Raw genomic sequence first — 18,441 nt, forward strand, 5'->3', positions numbered from 1 at the left:
AAAAAATTATATTATAACCATTGAAACATTGAGACATTTTTCTTTTAGCTCCTCATTTCAGAGTGAAGCATAAACTTTTAGTCAACTGACGCTTCAGAAACAGTTCAAACATTTATTTACTGGCACTTCAAATTTCAACAGTCTAATTAAAAAAGGAGTAAATGATAAACATGAWGGCACCAAACCTCAGCTGAGATCAGAACATGTTTTAAATAAAAGAGAAGCAGCAGGTTAAAAGAAACTTTAACTGGAGCACGTCGGTCTGTTTTCGGTTTCTACTCAGCAGTGAAGCTGCAGTAAATCCCCCAGTGATCACTGGTGTAACGGCCACAGTCCAGCTTCTCCAGCCCCACCAGAGCCAGGTGATCAGGGGCCAGGTGTGGGACTCCTTCTTTGGTGGCTGGGCGGAGGTAGATGCGATCGAAGCGACAGCGGCTGACGTAGGGAACAGTTTTGTTGTTGTTAGCTTTGGTGTCCCAGGTGTAGCGGCAGTGCTCCTGTTTGCCCAGRCGCTCCCACACATCACAGACGCTGGAAGGCAGGCCCACTTTGGCCACCTGACAGAGAAAAACACAGCTAATTTTATTAAAGGGGGACTGAAATCGTACGTTTGGAGTAACTGGAAAGCCCTCGACGGACCTCGGTGTCCCTCAGGTTTGTGTCCCCTCCAAACAGGATGTTGATGTCATCAGGAGCCTTTTTCATCCTCTGCATCAGCACCTGCAGCTGTTTCATCCGCTCTCCTGCGTGGCCCTTACAGCTTTCAAGGTGAGAAGTCATCAGACACAACTTGTGGCCTTTAAAAGTCACCTGATTTTAAACAAACAAACAACAATTACTTCTGTCACATTCAGGCGAGCCAAACAAACGTGATAAAAGATGAAGAGCAAACCTGAGCTACAAGCAGATTCCTCATCATCTGTGTTGTGGGGTAATTCACAATCTCACTCTCCAAGAATTTGACCCGAGACTTTTTCAGCATCATCCCAGTGAAGTAACCATCTTCCCCGGCTGCTCAGGACGAGTTCAGAGGTGAGAGAGGTTTTAAAAAGCCGTGCACACTACCACTGAGTAAGTTTTAGTGGTACACAGAAGTCAGCATGATCACAGTTTAAAGAAGRTTTTGTTTTTAAATCAAGAAGTCAGACAAAAAGTGACTCAAATCTGCAATTAATTAAAGTAAAATGTTGCCATCTTGACTCAAGACTCTAAAAATATAACTGCTCAGTGCATCCTGAAATAAGGCTGGGGTTATTTCATTGACTTTATTTTAACACACTCAAAGATTGTATTTCCTTCAAGCCATTAAAAAAGCGTTTTGAATCAGACAAGCTGTGTTTGTATAAAACATAAATACACCCAACTCAGTGACAGCAGATGAGATTTCCCCCCAAAGATTCAGCTGTATTCCTGACACACGCTAATTTAAAACACTCTGGTAATAAACATCATTTTTCAGGAAACGGTTCAACAAAAGGTCATGGTGGTGTCGTGTCTGACAGTTCTTCTCTGAACATACTTTACCTTCAAGGATCAGGTAGCTAACAGCTCGTTTCTTTAAGTACTGGACGTAGGGTGGGATTAGCTCCTGTAGGAACACCACGTCTGGAGTGTATCTGTGTGAAAAGAACCACAGAGGATGTTATCTACCTGAGAACTCAGGAYGTTAGTCAGCTACGATCAAAGCTTCATATCTGTTCAGCAAAAAATGAAAGCTCCTTTTTCAGGCCTGAATTCCAAAAAAGTGACACATATTTAAGTAGAACACTCTGTCCTATTTGTTCACATAAACCCTGGCGGTGATGCATTTTAAAATGAACATTGTGCTTACAGGACTAAATAGGAGCAGAGGCCTCTGGCTCGCTCTGCAAGGTTGTCTGTGTCGAGTCCGTCCACGTTCCAGGAGATCAGAGACAGCTTGCTGTCATCTTCATCGGAGGGTTTCTGCACAGCTGGRCTGTCTTTGGTTAAATCGATGCTGGAATTGATTTATTTTAAAGAGAACTTAAAGTTGTGACACAGAGACATGAGGGTGGACCGTGAAGACAGGAGACTTACCAATCTGAGGAGGTGGTGTTCTCAGTCTTTTGCCTCTTCTTTTGGGGGGAGCTGTTATTTTCTTCAAAATCTTCTGCACATATTCTCTCCATGTCTGCTTCAAAGAACGAGTTCAGAGCTCTCTGAAAAAAAAAAAAAAAAAAACGACAGTAAAAATTTACATTTGTTTTTTTAAAGTAAAACGAAACAACCTGAAAGCAGTAGTTTTTGTTACCCAGAGTTTTACCCTAATCAGGTAAACAAGCTGCAGCTGTGCTGACCTGCTCCATGTCCACAACATTAATGAGTTGTTTACTGTACCTCCATCTCCCAGTCATTCTCAGCCAGGTAACACTGAGCCACGGCGCTGTCGGTTCCCGCGACCGCAGCGAACTCATCGCACAGCCGAGTCCTGCCTTTCTCCACGTCAGGAGCACAAGACGGAACATCAGAGCCTGATGTGGAGGCCATCTCTCCAAATGCAACACCTTCTTCTTCTTCTTTAGGTTTTAACGGCAGCTTGCATCCATTAATGTTGCTCTACTGCCCTCTATTGACTCCTTGAACTACACCTCAGATCCTAGTGTTTTTTTTTTATTTTTAAAACGAAATATCTTCTTTTCCCCCTCAATATTATTCAGTTGTTCGATCACCTTCTCAAATTTCAATTCCCTACAAACACCTAGTTCGGTTTTTAATAATCTTCTTTGGCTTGCATATTCCCCACATTTAATCAAAACATGTTCTACTGTCTCTACATCATCACACCATCTACATAAACCAGTGAGGTGTTTCCCCATCTTAAAAAGATTTCCATTTAGGAAACTGTGCCCGGTTCTTACTCTATTTATAATTATCTCCTCCCTCCTGTTTATTCCTCTGATCCTTTTCTACATTGACTGTATTTTGAATCCTAAATAAATGTCTTCCCTTTATTTCATTTTCCCACCCAACTTCCCATAYCTTCTTGCTTTCTTTCCAGATTATACTTTTGCCTTCAGATTTAGATTATTTTATTTGCATATCAATATCATCTTTTTTTGATCTCCTCCTTAGCCAGCCTGTCTGCTCTTTCATTCCCCATAATACCAACATGAGCAGAAGTCCAGAATAATACAACATTTTTATTTTGTTCACATAACCTATGATGAACCGCCATAATCTCATATAAAATATTTTGATGATTTTTTTGTACGTCCCTTTCCGATACTCATCAACGCAGATAGAGAGTCACTACAAACTATTATTTTATTCCTATTAGTTTCCTCCACCCATTCTAAAGCTACCAAAATAGCACATAATTCTACTGCGAATACACTCAAATAATCAGATGCTCTTTTTGAAATACTAATCTTTAAATCAGGAATCACTATAGCTATACTGGTTGCTTCACTTTTGGGGTCTTTCGACCCATCAGTATAAATTTGCAAGTAGTCATTATATTTATTCTGCATTTGATTATAAAATTCTTGGCAAATGTCTAGCGTGTTCCTTTTCTTAACATGTGTTAGTGTTCTGTCTACATTCATATATTGCCAAGTCCATGTAGGTCTCAAAGGCCACAATACAGTTGGACTAAATTCCTTATTATACACATTAAAAATGTTCGCTCTATCATCACCAACCCACCCAAAACTATCAATTTGTTTCTTTCCTCTTTCCCAACACTTTTCTAATACTTTCTTAACCGGGTGATCTGCATTATGTCCTTTTAAACTTATCCAATAATTGACCATTAGCTGCTGTCTTCTCATGCATAATGGTATTTCTCCTGACTCTACTTGTAAAGCACATATTGGCGTTGATCTAACTGCCCCTAAACTAATTCTCATTACTCTGGCTTGAATAACGTCTAACTTTGTTAACTTAGTTTTGGCTGCTGATCCATACACCACACATACATACAGAGTTTTACACGAGAAGCTGAGTTAAGTGCTGTTTCTTCTTATCTTTATTTGCACCCATCCTTCTCTTTTATGCAAGTTTGTTTGTTTGTTTGAAATACGCCTTATTGTTTGTACATTGTATCATTTTGTGTGTTCTTTGTTGNGGATTGTAATAATTTATTATTTTAATATTCCCATGTTTTGTCCAAATTTCTACAGCAGTAAGCTCTAAATCAGATAATATTTGGATCTGTATAAATTTTATATTTTCTTTTATGAATATGGCACAACCTCCTCCATTCCCATTTATCCTATCTTTATGTATAATTGAGTAACCATGAATACTAAACTGCAATGATGGTTTGAGCCATGTTTCTTGAATGCATATTATGTCTGGTTTTGTGTTTAAATTACTAATGAAACCTTTAAATTCCTGACCATTTGCGAATAGACAGCGAGCGTTCCACTGTAATATTAGAATTATGTGACGGTTTGAGAAACTTCAGTTTCAGAGGACCCTTCACCTTGTCTAAGTTCCTCATGAGTTTTTTCCCCAAGATAAATCTTTGACAATAAAAAAATTTGTGGCTTCCTTCATAATGATTTAAATTTTTCAGTTTTATTTTTTGCTTGTTCTGAGCAATTTATAATATACGCAAGAAAAGGAATCAACTTTTCTAATGTTATATTACATTGATTGATATCTGCCACGTCCTTCCTTTCATTACCAGTACTTATTTTCGGAGTATTATCATTATTTTTCACCTCTTTTACAGTTTCAGCATATGTAATTCTCTTCTCATTTTTTACTTTTTGAATTTCAGCTGCCTGTTTTCTTACAGTGCACCCTGCATATGCTGCAGTATGATTTCCTCCACAGTTGCAACATTTAATAGGATTATTTCCACATTCACCATATGGATGTTCGCCTCCATATCTACCACATCTCTGTTTTCCTTTACAAACTGTTATGGCAATATTTATTTAACAAAGACAGAAATACGTGGTCCAAGAATGAAGGTACTCCGTGGGATGATCAGCTGAGTTTTATTGCAACAACAGGAAACACAGACTCTGGCCTGTCTCTGTGCCTCTGCTTCTCTCTGTCATTCCACACTACTGTTGAACACTGTGTCTCGAGAGGCCTCATATATATATTAACAAACACCATTCTGTCATCTTAGCAAGATTTGATACAAGGTCAATGGAAAACACAAAGATAAACACAAGTGATATCTAAGAATGACTGTTGTTAGCAAATCTTGTTCTGACTTTAATCATTCTGTCTGCAGATGAACAGCATGTCATGAAAACCTAGGTCATTAAAGGATGTCATGAATTACTTGCTCAAACACAAAAGTATTAGTTCTATTACACAAACGTTTGCGGTATGTCCATATCTTTGACATTTATAACATCTGAGTGGTGGTGGAACATAAGCCCTTACATTAAAGCTCATGTAACCAATCATTACTTTATCTGGTAGAATCCTATCTTTAAATTCCAGTAGTACAGATGTACTATCAGTTTTCTCCCTGTTTCTAAAAGCCTGTGACCTTTTGATGCCTGTAATTTCTCCTCCTTTGATTATTTTCTTTAGCTCATCCAGATTTTCTCCAACAGGAATTCCTAATATTACTCCTTTTTCTTCCCCAACAACCTTTCTTTCCAGAACTTCTTTTTTTACACACCATTTGTAGTTTTAGAGCCTTATTCTTTTGTTCAACATTTTTACAAATGATAAGCAGGCTTCCATCTCTTAAAACTTTAGCTAGTTCTACTTCTCCAATAGTTTTCTTTAATCCATTAGATAAACTAACAGGGCTCACTCCAAACAAATCCTGTCCAACCTTAAACTTTAATATAACTTTAAAATCTTCAGTCATTGCTTTCTTTCTTATTTCAGTTCTTTCTTCCTCATCCTCAAGAGATCTTTTTCCAGTTTTTATTTCCTTTTTTACCTTTTATCTCTTACCCCTCCTCCTTTTCTATTTTCTACCATAGACCATCCTGTATCCATATTCTCATCCTCCGAAAAAAAACCCACTACTACTTGCCATCTTGATCCACTCACAATCCGGATTATGCCAAAACCACMTTTGAAACCAATTAACTTTAAACAGAATCCGCCAAGTGTTAGCAGCTGTCCGAGTCACCACCTTCCAACTCTCCAGAGTTTTACACGAGAAGCTGAGTTAAGTGCTGTTTCTGCAATTAATTCTTTTTTTTCCCAAATCTTTTTTGGGTGTACCAGCAAAATACGTCCGGGTGGGCAACAGAGTCTGACCAWGAAGAACACTTTTTATTGTTATATTTCTGTGTTTAAATATATTAAGTAATTTAGTTATAGTGCGCGCGCTTACATTTTATTAAATTAGCAGTTTAATTTTCCGCAAAGCTTGAATATAAGGTTTTCTGTGCGTTATTGGCATTTTGTCACAGACCGGAACTATTGAGTTAGAGGTTTTAATTTCCGCCCGGATGGTTTTCCAGACGCAACAGCTTCCGGTGTCGATCGAGTTTTGACGTTCGTCGGTCTAATTTTTCTGCGTTAACATGRGCTCTCTGACTTTGAACTCTTTGAAACAAATAATGAGAGTAATGGTGGACAACGCGGGCTTTGACCGAGTTTTGAACAAGGTAAATATTTATATTTTCTTAATTTACACATTCGAATACTAACAATTTGTTGGTTTACACAAACATGCAACATCTAGTTGTGTCCGTAGTGTTTCAGCGTTATGAACACTTGACACGTTTTCCTCAGGTGAATGTCATGTCAGCCGGCCCGGGTAAGGTGGTGTGCGAGCTGCGGGTGGAGGAGGAGCACACTAACCGGGGTGGGACGCTGCACGGCGGGTTGACAGCTACTTTGGTGGACGTCATCTCCACCATGGCCATCATGAACAGTGAGAGGGGAGCCCCCGGGGTCAGCGTGGACATGAACATAACGTGAGTCCGTAAATGTCAATCATGTTACAGCTCACACCACTGGTAAACTCAATATTTGTTCAGCTTTATTCTATTTTTTTTTTGTAAATGTTCCAAAGGGCTTGAATGTGCTCAAACATTAACGTAAATGTACCTCATAGTACTGACACCCAATGTTGTCTTGTAAGATTGGAAATGTATCTAATAAAAGTTTTWAAAAAATCCCTGTTACAGGTACATGAACGCTGCCAAGGTAGGGGAAGATGTTCTCATCACTGCACAGGTGCTCAAGCAGGGGCGAACGCTCGCATTCGCCACCGTGGATCTGACCAGCAAAGCCACTGGAAAGCTCATTGCTCAAGGAAGACACACAAAACATCTGGGCAGCAGCTAAAATCTTTTCTGCACTTGCAAGTCAAACGTGTCTGACTCTGTACTGTCAAAACCTGGGACACTGGGTGAAGATATAAGCTGCTTTCTGAATGTAAATAAGTTTGAAGAACAAAAACTGTAAAATTTGCCAAGTGCTACAACTCCATCTTCACAACAACTTGTCTTGTGTAATAAGCAGTCAATCCCGTTCCATTACTCGTTGATTTGTGCACATGCAATAAAGCAACTGGACAAAGAGTTAGGCTTTCAACATTTGCACTGTATTGGGATATGATCAGCAGTAATGATTTGTGAGCCAACAGAAAAAAAAAAACAAGCCTCAACACCCTTTCAAATCAAAACACTAAACCTCAAATTTGTACATACTATTTTACTTGATGGTTTTTATTAAGCAAGCTGGCAAAAACATTTTAATTTAACGAGCAGATTGTAACTTTAGTATGTCGAATTAAACAAATTAGTTAGCTTTTAGCGTGTTAAACAAATTTGTTACCATTTTCTCACCAACCCATATCCCCCAAAAAATCAAAGCATAAAACATCAGATTTCAGTAGCTTAAATGAATAGTGCATGAACAATTTGAACAGTGAAAATCAACAACCAACATTGTGTACAATGCCTTCCAAGACACTCGATTTGAGCAAAAAACCTGCCTAGTATGGTTCAGATTAAAGCAAATGACACAAAAACATTGGAAAAGTCCAGCAAAATAACTAAGGCGATTTATAAGCAACACCTACACCGTATGATTTGACAAGTACTGTTTGTCTCATCTTTGCTTTTCGAGGCGTTTGAACACCTAAATTACACCCATCCCTGGTCAAAAGATTGTATAAAGTTGTTTTAGAAATCCCAGTGACATTACAAGCTTTAACAATCCTTCCTTATGACACGGATATAAGACATGTCCATCTCAGAACCACCATGAAGACCTGTGTTTGTTCCTGTTTTGATGCAACATAAAGAGTTCATTCAGTGACYGGTGCTGTTGGCTCCAAGAGAACAACCAAACACTCAAAATCAATGTTCGTGCAGGTTTGAATGAACGTAATGGGAAAAAAATAAATAAAATAAAAGGGGTGAGTGAGGTGAAGGGAATGAGGAAGGAGAAAAAAAATTCAATCCGAAAAATGTCAAAGATTTGGGGGGGAAATGGGAGCGTGGAGGGGAGGAAATTAAAAAAAAAAAGATTGGGGACTGAATCAGTGTCAGGTCAGGAAGAGGAGAATGAGCGGGGAACAAAAAGGAGATCCAAGCACAAGTTCAAATCTTTTAAAAGGGAAAAAGGAGGAGATGAGGACATCAATTTGCTTCTGAAGGTTTAGGCAGGGAGGGGGGAAGGCTCTTCTCTGTGTGGCTGGGTGAAGCACAAAGCCTTAATCAGGCATGTATGGGCGGAGGTGATCCTCGACGTCTCCCACACCCCAGCAGGTGAGCTGGTCCTGGGGCAAGTACAGGCACAGGCTGCACAACTTGAAAACTGTGGCCTTGGCTTTAGGAGTCTAAAAAAATCAACAACAGATTTATGAACAAAAGCACCAGAAGGTTGTTTGAGTTTTCAACATTTTCAAACAATTTCAATCATTTCTGCGGACTGCTTTTTACCTGTAAGTGTTGTCTATCCATGAAGAGGAATACAGACTGGGTTGGGTTGTTCATGACCATTCCAGCCTTGTCTTTACGACCCAAAGCGTGCAGACACTGCTTCTCGTAGTCTCCATGATGAAATTCAAACTTGGCCTGCACATAAGAGGAAAGACTTTTAAAATCTATTAATTCTTTTAATTGTCTTTACTCAACGTATAAACTTATTTTAATAAACAAAAATCTCCCAAGTTTTATTTGCCGATTACTGTGAAAAAACACGCAATGAAAGTTTTTTGATAAATGCCTTTCATTGCTGATTATGAAAACAGATCACCTGTCACCATCTGTGAGAGCGATGCAACAACAAGAATCCCTCGCATAAATAACGTTATAAAGCTTCAATACATCGACTTTAATGTGGCATTTAAAGAACAAACACTTGGAGTATGACGAGGTTTCRAGGCTCACTGCACAGAACGTAAAGATGCACGGAGTAGCAAGAGTTAATGCAGCCCAGAGACGCCTGTATGAGTGAGACAGTCAGAAAGCAAATGACCCAAAAATTTGAATCCATGTTAACTGAGTGATAAACTATGAAAAAACAAGTCGTGCTCTCATATTTTTGATTTAGCTATAATTTTTTTCAAAGTAACCTGCGTTTGACTAACTTTATTATTTTTTACTTAACATTATTTGATTTAAGCAATGTGAGACTTTACTTTTTGCACTGTTTAGCCTGTTGAGAATCAAAATGTTTTCAATCTGTTAAAGATCGGTTACTGATAGCAGGTAATATGAAGTGTTTTTAAGTTATCCAGGTCTCTCTTGTAAATTACATTTTGGATCTCAATGGGACTACCTGTATAAATAAAAAAATAAAATATCCTTTTGACTAAATAGTTGTTGCACTGTGCCTGCAAGTTATTTGTATTTTAGTTGCTTTTACTATTTTTTTAAACCACGTAGCCAGTAGCACTTGAAATAATAATTCAGCCAAGTCATGTGATCAGTATCGGTGATCTGCAACATAAAATCGGACCAGAGCATCCCTAGTTTATATACACCAAAGGCCTACAACCCTGTTGCTCGACTCACTGTCCTGCTCCAATACACGATTCAAATAATTAAATTATCTATTCAAAATGTCCTGTTAAGCAGAAGCCTGTCAATCACTTGTTTATTTCAATAAGGTGTGTTGAAGCAGGGAAACAACTAAAACCTGCAGGACAGCCGGTCATAACAAACCTCTGATATCCATACAAATACATGCAGCTAAGTTACTGTGAGTGATCCGAGTCCCCGTCCAGACACGGCGCTAAAATCCTCCCCGAGTGATCCAATTGCAATCAGACAGCAGTAAATACAGGTGTGAGCAGCCTCAATGCCCACTGAAATGACCCRGTCCTCTAAGAGTTAAACTGTGATTCAAATTGTTCTGAGCTTTTTTTAATGTTAATAATAATATAGTTTAAATGTCTGAATGTGGTCGCTTCAAGCGAAGATGTCTGACCTGAACAGGCCTAAAGGGTTCGTCCTCGGCACCCTTCCATCTGGAGAACAGCAGACAGACKATCTTCTCGATATCGTTGCGCGGCCAAAGGATAAAATCCATTTCCTGTGTGCAGCCTATCACATCCTACGAGGAGAAAAAACACCAGTCTATTAACCTGTGAATATGTTTTTTTTTCTCATCATCATACCGTTTTCTTGTCAGATGGTTCAGTCTTACCCTTCGCATTGACTGGTATCTGGGGGCGTGTAGTTGCACAACATCTTTTTGCAGGAGTTCTATTGAACTTTCAAGAGAGTAGCTCGAATCGCGCACACCTCTTAGGATGTTTTCTTCATAGTTGTTCGTCATCACAGGCACCACTTCAGCAACCTCAAAAAGAGCAGACTTCTTCTTCTGTAAAAAAAAAAAAAAAAAATCACATTTACGTCTTTTTGACATAGTCAAACAATCGTAAGCAGATTTTAAATGTTAGACAAATGTAGATACGCTATGCAAACCTGTTCTTTGAAAACGAAGGCTATATAAATCTTGAAGTCAAACTGATCAGCCAAAGATTCCCTTTTCTTTCTAAGTTGAGCTCGAAGACGATTTCTGGTTTGGTTTCTTCGTGAAGTTGGGTCCCCCATGGTTAGATTTTGTTAGTAGTGTCTTTACGTCTCGTGTTGTCCACTTTAACGACACCCTCTAGTCTTATACTGGCTACGTTTGGTAAAAAACGGAGCTAATAATACATCAAAACTCAAATCTATATTTTAATTATAAACTGAAAAACATCAATAAATCAGCAATAAAACTAAGTCATTTTKATTTTTTATTTTTTTCTTAGATGGGGGAATGATCCAAAGGCTAAGACTACATATCCTTGATCAAAATTCAGTATCTTAAGACATGACTTTCAGGCCAAATTGTTTTGTTTTTGTCCAACCTGCCACTTTAAGAATTACAAAAAAAAAAAAAAAAAAAAAAAAAAAAAACAAAATTAAAGGAAACAACTTAGATGTCACTTTTTTATATACCTAAATGTTATCAAAACCCAACGGGAGCGGCCACTACCACGACAAACACATGCTGGTACTACTTTTACTTGTGAGATCGTGACCTACAACAAGCAGACACATATTGCGTTAAGCGGGTCATTTCAGAGTCCCTCATCCATGGCTGTTTGTGTGTTTGTAGACTGCGTTATGAGCGTGTTACAGACGGACTGGGCATACGGACAAACATGGCAGGTAAACAACAGATGCCAGGAGATATTGGCACCGGATAACAACAAAGACTAACTGCGAAAGTAACTCGACATTTCCTCAACTTTTGTTGTCACTCTTTCGGCCCAGGGCCTGCGGCGCTGCCACAGCTGATAGTCATGATGTGGGCGTATTTTTAGCACACTTAAAAAGTGAGCTAATGGTTCATTTGTGACAATAAATGACAAAAGCTACATCTTATTTTTTTGTTATAAATTTGTTTAAACGAGGCTCATGTTCTGTCTGTCATCTTTCTTTCCCTCTGTCGCGTTTACATGTTCTCGCTCGGTTTTATTTACTGTGGCTACCAGCGCTGCTACAGACCAGACCAGCAATGTTTTGCTGCCTTAACTGTTTTTGCTCGTGCTCGGCATTTCTGCTCGATAAAATTTAGCCTTTTCAGTCGCGCCTCGTCAACATTTCTTCAAGAATAAAGCCCGGTAATCAACAGACGGCCGATAACCACCACTGTGAGGCGAAAGTAAATAAAGTTGACTAAACGAAATCTCTCCCTGTCCACGTCTGAAGTTTCGAGCTGCTGTTCTCTCTCTTTTCTTCAGTCGTCACAACCTCCGGCTCGCCCTGCCGCATGCCATGTCAAGATAAATCGACAATCCAGCGGAAATCCTCCGTTCTTTCAGTCGACGTGTAGCGTGTTCTGTCTCCCGGCGGGCCCATATTTAACGACGTGTCGTCCCGACGTTTTTCCGTTTGGTTTCTTTGTGTGTTTTCACGGCACGGCACAAACAAGCTCGACGCTCTCCACAGCCTTCCCCCAAAATGGCTGCGCAGACAAACAACACTGACGTGACGTGGATGGGCACGTGACCGCACGAGGGGGAMAGTCAATCCTTACTGGTGATTGGCGAGCGTACCACGTGACAAAATGGGCGTATTTAAGCCGCTGGCGCGAGATCTTTACTGAAGGAGTCGCGCGATCGATGTATTAGCTACGAAAAAGGTGAGCTTGTGACTTTCAGCGTCGTGGAAAAAGTGTTTTAGTTTAACTTTATTCTCCGCTGCTGTTTATCAAAGTGCTGACAAGGTTTGTAGTCTAAATTAAGACTTTTATAATAACTGTCTGGTGACGTTTAGCTCAACACTGGCTATGCTGGTTTCCTGAATTAGCTTGTGTTTAGCATTACTAGGAAACACGTTCAGTTAGCCTTGATTACAACCACGTTTCAGATGGAGTTTTGCAAGCAAGGCTGTACTAATGAGCAGATGCTAAACTTATTTTTGCTTTATGTTTCAGGTTAAACAAGTGTTCTGTGTTACACTTTTTAGAGCCCAGAAAATGAGTGCCACTGGAAAACAGAGTCAGAAGTCCAACGAAAACATAATGGTAAGTGATTTGATTTCATCTTGAGCTGAGTATTAAAATAACTTTGTTTTAAAATGTAATACAAACCTTGACTCAAGTTAGGAAGGAAGCACTTAAGTCTCTGTTAATGCTTTGAATCACAGTAGGTACCACTTTTATCAACAAAAATAGTTTATTAAACTCTATTTATAGATTATGCACTGAATATATGGGCTATTAAACCCTTTGAACAATGGAATATGAACTTTACTGCTCTTTATAAAGTATAGTCACAAATCTTGAAAACTTGAGGCACACTTTCATGTTTTCACTAATGGCRTTATCCATTCTGTTGATCAAAACTGGTCTGATGGCTGTTTAGGCTAATTTGATCTCTAATATTTAATGAGGGGTTTCAGTGTTATTTACACGTTTCTAAATAAAGAGAAATGGACTGCCTCACTAKTCTCAATAACATGACCACTGGTGTAGCTTTTTCCTCTTGAAATAAACAACTCCTTGTTAAAATCACTAAAAGATGACTTTTTATATGGCTCAAGCAATTCTGTTTGTCTGGTAAAACTTTAACTTGGCGTTGTTGGCCTTTCTCTAATTTGTGTTTAAGAAAACTTTCCCACGGCTGTTAAGATGGTCTGTGCTCTTCTCTTTTTCACACACCTGTGCCCCTGCTGCAATGTTGAGACACCTCACTTAAGGCCTCTGCCATGGTGACCGTGTAACTAAAGTAAAGGCTGTGAACTGATGCCAAGCCTCTGCTGAATAGAGACTATGAAAACGAGAACATGGGTCAAATAAGTCTCCTATGGGACTTAATCACAACTTTCTAGAGACCCAGTATAGGATAGGATCTGTAGCTGCTGCCAGTGCAGGAGTTAAAACTGTTGGTTTATGCCTTTTTTGCAGAGCTTTTTTACAACATCACAAAATAAAATGGGACAACCCAGGCAAAGGCTGCAGGTCCTCCAACCCTCAGCAGTCAACACAAGTTTGAAATCAGCTCAGGTATGTGATTGCTTGTTAAAGGAACMGATAGTAATGATTGCATCAGTAGGATAACAAGTTAAAGTCCAGTGCAATGTATGATCTAGTTTTTAAATAGGTTGTTTTTTATTTTTATTTTTCCTCAGATGGGAAAAGGTATTCCCAAGCGGAAGCAGTGGATGCCTGATGAAACTAGAGGCCCCAAGAGAGTAAAGATGGAAGTTAAATCCACACAAACAGAGGAAACTGATTGTTTACCAGATGGTGTCTCCAGGGAAGCTTATGACCTTATGGTCAAAGGTACATATGTGATGTATTCTAATTTATATTTTTTAATATTGCATGGTTAAATTTTACTTTTTGCCTTTGACTGAAACTGCTGCGTTTTGATCGTAGAAACTCCACCTTCCTCTTACTGGAAAGAAGTAGCCGAGGAGCGTCGTGAAGCCTTGTACAATGTCCTCCAGGAGAATGAGAAGGTGAGTTAATCACTAAGAGTCTGCTAATGTTTAGCTGTTTGAGTCGTTCCCACGCTCCCCCTAAATTGACCTTTTGTAAGCCCTGGTCCAGCTGTCAGTTAATCAATTTTAAAGTAGCTTGTCCCCAAAAGACTCTCTGATAACGTGAGTCTATAATCACACCCAGTTTTTTTTTCTTCCCACTGGGGTCAAAGTGTGATTGTAGCTTGCATTGCTTCTATTGACTTCACATCTTTGTCAAACCTGTTGTTTTTTTTTAAATAACCTTTTGCATTTTATTCCTCTTTGAAACCAGTTGCATAAAGACATTGAGGCCAGAGATGAGCAGATTAAACTGCTTCAGAGTGAAAACGAAGAGCTGCAGGACTTGGCACAACACGTTCAGTACATGGCCGACATGATCGAGGTACGTTACAGCTGCTGATCACACTGAGAGAAGCAGCAGAAGAATGTTGCTTAAATGTTTAGTCTAATTGAGATATCTGAACCCATTTTTTTTTTCCTTTTGGCCTGCCTCTTTATTGTGAGGCTTGATCTGAATTCTGGTCATAATGAAAGGACTAGAACAGACTTAAAGTATAAAATTTCACCTCGAGTGATTTATTATCCTAAAGAGCAACAAATTACCTGAATCGGCCAAATAAAACTGGATTTCTTTGACATTTTGGAATTTAAAATCTGTAGTTTTGAATGTAATTAAACTTGTAATGTCTGAGTCTCCATAAACTACGCATTTATTTTAAAGAGGCTGACTGGGAAATGTCCTGACAACCTGGGAGAAATGAAGGACATTGCTCTTGATGTGGAGGAGAAACGGGATGAAGATGAGGATGAGGAGGATCTTGACTACAGTGATGAATATGAAGAAACCCCAGACCAGGAACAAGCAGGACCCTCAGGGGAGCAGCATTAACCACAGAAACCTGACTGCAGATGGTTCTTCATCTTTAACATGATTTTTTTACAAGATGACATTTTTTCTTTTTTGGACATTTGAAAAAGTAAAGGTTGCTTCTGGAGAGTTTTCACTGTAAACGGCCATTTCTAAAAGGCAACACTTTTTATGTAATTTATTAAATGAAACATTCTTGTTTGGCAGAGGAGTCTTTGACAGGGATTTACGCTTGATGTTTCTGCTGAGACAAGATGTTGGCTTAATGTACAGGAGAGTGGCTTCATGGATTTACAGTTGTGTACAATAAATTTTATGTTTTCTATCTTCTTCACTCTGTTTACTTAGGTTAGTTTGCTTGGAGGACTTAAAAGCTACAACTATTCAAATTATCTGTAGCGAAACGTTACATTCGTACAGTGAATCAACATTAAACTCAACTTCTAAATCTATGCACCTTTTCTGAAACAAGATCTTCAAAAAAAAAAGGGCCAAAATTATCTGTGCAAGAGATGTACTTTTTGGAATGTAACTTAATGAGTCTGCAGCTTTTAAAGAAACAAAACAGTTCAAATATGCAAAAATAAACTTTATTGCAACATTTGAGCACAGGAAATGCTGACCACAGATGAGTTAGGCGGTTCAGTGCAGAAGCCGTTGACCACAGATTAATTTCAGAAAACGTTCTTGTTAAAAACGAGTTTAAATATGTGCACATTATACCAGCTTGTTCTTTACAGTGATCAGGACTCAACGTTGCCCACTAATCAAACACTGGTCAGCTGCAAGTTCATAAAAGGAAATATTGCCTACATAGTGGGTTAATTTAAATACTAAAATACTGTAATGCTATGCACAAAAACAGGAAATTAAAACATTTGCTTTAAGTTTAAACCGTGTTTTGCAAAAAGGCTGTATAGAAAAACAAATGACAAGTTTAATATCTTCACTCATTTACAGGTTATATTACAAGGAAAAATAAAACTACCCCTTAATATGGCTTTGAATTGGACTGAGAAGTTACACCCAAATGTAACKAGTTTATCTTAAATTGTGCTTCTTTAGATATGTTTTTCTGGCTATAATGAAAATACATTCTCCAATAAAAGAAACTTAATTTTAATTTCCTTTGGTTACAGTAGTTCTACTCAAAGATTTAATGTATGGAAGTCCAAATACTTATAAAAACTTTAGGGAAGAATACATTTGATACCAAAAAACTGTTAGCAAATCTCCAAAATATTTAATCTAATACACTTCCTTTMAAATAAAATCCCAGTTGAAGTAAAAACATGACAATACTTTTAACATAATATACAATAAATTCACATATCTGCTCTAATACAGTAAGTTCAAATAATACAATTAGAGTAAATAAATAAAATGGGTTATTATGAAGATGTTAGTGTGCGTCAGCACCAGACTCAGTAGTACAGTTTCTGTAAGAAAAGTGGGAATTGGACGCCGGTTTTCGCCACGAGATCCTAAGAAAACAAATCAGACCCAAACAGATTATTCTGTAATAAAAAACATTTATAATCTTATTAGCTCATGTGTGTCTGTACAACATTAATACTCAGCAGATCCTCCACTATGAACACACAGGAAGTGCATTTTCAGGGAGTAAAATCAGATTTACTGCCCCGCAGTGGCTCCTTCTGACCGAGCAGGAAAAGTATATTTACAAAAAAAAAAAAAAAGTATCAGATCAAGGCTCAGGTGGTCAGAGCTGACAGTCACGTCTCACGTCAGCTCGATGCAAACAAGCAAAAAGTATATGTACAAAAAAATTGCACTTATTAAACTGCAAGCATGAGAAACGTCAGATGTAAACTGAGTGAGGAAACCRTATTTACAAGCTCTCTACAGCAGTGTGCAAGCTTCTGAAAAACAAAATGCTTCAAATAACTCAACCAGATATCAGGGTATGTGCAGTGGTGCTTTAAAAACAGGATGTTCCCTCAGTCTCTGCAGCAGCTTTAGGTCCAAAATCCAGTTTCCATCTCCAGTTTGACCCGTCTGGTGTGTCTGGCTCAGGAAGCAGGCGGAGGGGAACGATGAGTGTGTGTGCAGGAGGGCTTCAGGTTGTGTGTTAAGACCGTTGGTTTGGTGTTAGTAGAAGTTAAGAACAGGAAGTCCTCTTGGCTGCAGGTTAGAAAACACCAGGTTCTGGAGGGGTGGGGCTGAAGCTGCTCCCCAGCCTGGAAACAGTGCAGCTGTGTTTAAGAGGCGTCTCAGAAGGCGGTGGTGACGGCGTTTCCTCGCCGCGTGCCCAAACGGATCATCTCCCCCACGACCGCGTCCAGCTGCTCGTAGGCCAGCCGCCCCTCCTCGCCTGCAACGAGCACCGTTATTATCAACACTGCTTCAAACTGCTCTCATATGCAGGCAGAAAGGATTTTTTTTAGGTGATTGTTTTTAAAGTCCAGTTCAGAAATCTGAGAACGAGCAAAACGGCAACACTCACCGAACGTGAGCAGGGTTTCTATGGCCACGTGACGAAGCTCCTCATCAGCTGAGTCACACATCGCTGTGACCGCTTTGATACTCTCCACTGCCTGCAGTCACACAGAGGAGGTCACCGGAGGTTTTATATTCAAACCACACATTGATTTTCTCATCACACAGCAAAAGTCTGGAGTCGTCCCTTCACCTCTTGAGCCAGGCTTTCCTGTAGCTTTCAGCAATACACCACTCATTCCCACAGTGGGGTCAGAAGAGATTTTCTATGAGGAATTAATTTGTTTTTCGAACGTTCCCTCTTCTTATGAAGAATCAGGCCTGCAGTTCATCATTACACCACAAGAGGGAGCCCATTTACAAAACARACATGGAAGTATGTATAACAGCAAATTTAAAGTATTGAAACAAGTTGATGCAATTATGATTATTTAAATAATATAAAGTTTATTGATCTTATCAGCTGACAAACGATTAATTGATAAGCAGCCACCTGGAACCCATTATAAAACTCGTGGAGACAAAGCTTTTCAGGTGGTGGCTCCACGCTCTCCCTCTGTCCCTTCGCTGTTCAGATTCTACTGACTCTTAAGAAACAACTTAAGACATTTTTAATTCAGACAGACTTTTAGTTAATGTGCTTTTTACTGTGTTTTAATTGTTGTTTTTTATATTTGTGATCTGTTTTATTGTTTTTAGTTATTTTGCTCTCTG

At 39.0% G+C, this 18,441-nt stretch overlaps 5 protein-coding genes across 13 annotated transcripts in view; 2 read left to right on the plus strand and 3 right to left on the minus strand.

Annotated features, from left to right (window-relative positions):
* Positions 1–98: 98 nt before the first annotated feature.
* On the minus strand, positions 99–2,539 carry tdp2b (tyrosyl-DNA phosphodiesterase 2b). 2 transcript variants are annotated; one of them, XM_014005837.1, is made up of 7 exons: positions 2,359–2,539; positions 2,059–2,180; positions 1,832–1,978; positions 1,525–1,616; positions 893–1,011; positions 640–810; positions 99–557 (listed from the first exon to the last, which is right to left on the minus strand). In XM_014005837.1, exons 1-7 carry the CDS (start codon positions 2,506–2,508, stop codon positions 276–278), a joined length of 1,083 nt encoding a protein of 360 aa, XP_013861291.1. In that variant the 5' UTR covers positions 2,509–2,539; the 3' UTR covers positions 99–275. The 2 variants fall into 2 exon arrangements, with proteins under 2 accessions (XP_013861291.1, XP_013861293.1); XM_014005839.1 differs by having other exon boundaries at positions 2,319–2,404.
* Positions 2,540–3,941: 1,402 nt separating this feature from the next.
* gmnn (geminin DNA replication inhibitor) lies at positions 3,942–15,598 on the plus strand. 5 transcript variants are annotated; one of them, XM_014005848.1, is made up of 7 exons: positions 3,942–3,964; positions 12,879–12,936; positions 13,819–13,917; positions 14,043–14,196; positions 14,293–14,375; positions 14,671–14,781; positions 15,121–15,598. In XM_014005848.1, exons 2-7 carry the CDS (start codon positions 12,889–12,891, stop codon positions 15,286–15,288), a joined length of 663 nt encoding a protein of 220 aa, XP_013861302.1. In that variant the 5' UTR covers positions 3,942–3,964; positions 12,879–12,888; the 3' UTR covers positions 15,289–15,598. The 5 variants fall into 5 exon arrangements, with proteins under 5 accessions (XP_013861302.1, XP_013861298.1, XP_013861299.1 ...); XM_014005844.1 differs by lacking the exon at positions 3,942–3,964 and adding an exon at positions 11,028–11,576 and having other exon boundaries at positions 12,847–12,936; XM_014005845.1 differs by lacking the exon at positions 3,942–3,964 and adding an exon at positions 12,447–12,552 and having other exon boundaries at positions 12,847–12,936.
* acot13 (acyl-CoA thioesterase 13) lies at positions 6,410–7,484 on the plus strand. The gene is made up of 3 exons (XM_014005850.1): positions 6,410–6,563; positions 6,691–6,875; positions 7,089–7,484. The coding sequence occupies exons 1-3, from the start codon at positions 6,480–6,482 to the stop codon at positions 7,246–7,248; spliced, it is 429 nt and encodes a 142-aa protein (XP_013861304.1). The 5' UTR covers positions 6,410–6,479; the 3' UTR covers positions 7,249–7,484.
* cunh6orf62 (chromosome unknown C6orf62 homolog) lies at positions 7,486–11,168 on the minus strand (the record flags this gene model as incomplete). The annotated part of the gene is given in 5 exon segments (XM_014005849.1): positions 7,486–8,749; positions 8,853–8,987; positions 10,345–10,470; positions 10,564–10,740; positions 10,845–11,168. Coding segments are annotated over 5 exon segments (693 nt in total). The 3' UTR covers positions 7,486–8,623.
* Positions 15,599–15,838: 240 nt separating the features above from the next.
* Positions 15,839–18,441, minus strand: part of ripor2 (RHO family interacting cell polarization regulator 2) — a 53,791-nt gene continuing 51,188 nt past the window's right edge. For all 4 annotated transcript variants that reach the window (XM_014005842.1, XM_014005840.1, XM_014005841.1 and 1 more), the window contains 2 exons: positions 17,735–17,825; positions 15,839–17,602 (listed from right to left, as the gene is read on the minus strand). In XM_014005842.1, the coding sequence (XP_013861296.1) occupies positions 17,502–17,602; positions 17,735–17,825 (192 nt within the window). In that variant the 3' untranslated portion in view covers positions 15,839–17,501. The remainder of the gene's footprint in view (positions 17,603–17,734; positions 17,826–18,441) is intronic.

The sequence above is a fragment of the Austrofundulus limnaeus genome, unplaced genomic scaffold, assembly GCF_001266775.1.
Source record: "Austrofundulus limnaeus strain Quisiro unplaced genomic scaffold, Austrofundulus_limnaeus-1.0 Scaffold32, whole genome shotgun sequence".
Lineage (NCBI taxonomy): Eukaryota > Metazoa > Chordata > Actinopteri > Cyprinodontiformes > Rivulidae > Austrofundulus > Austrofundulus limnaeus.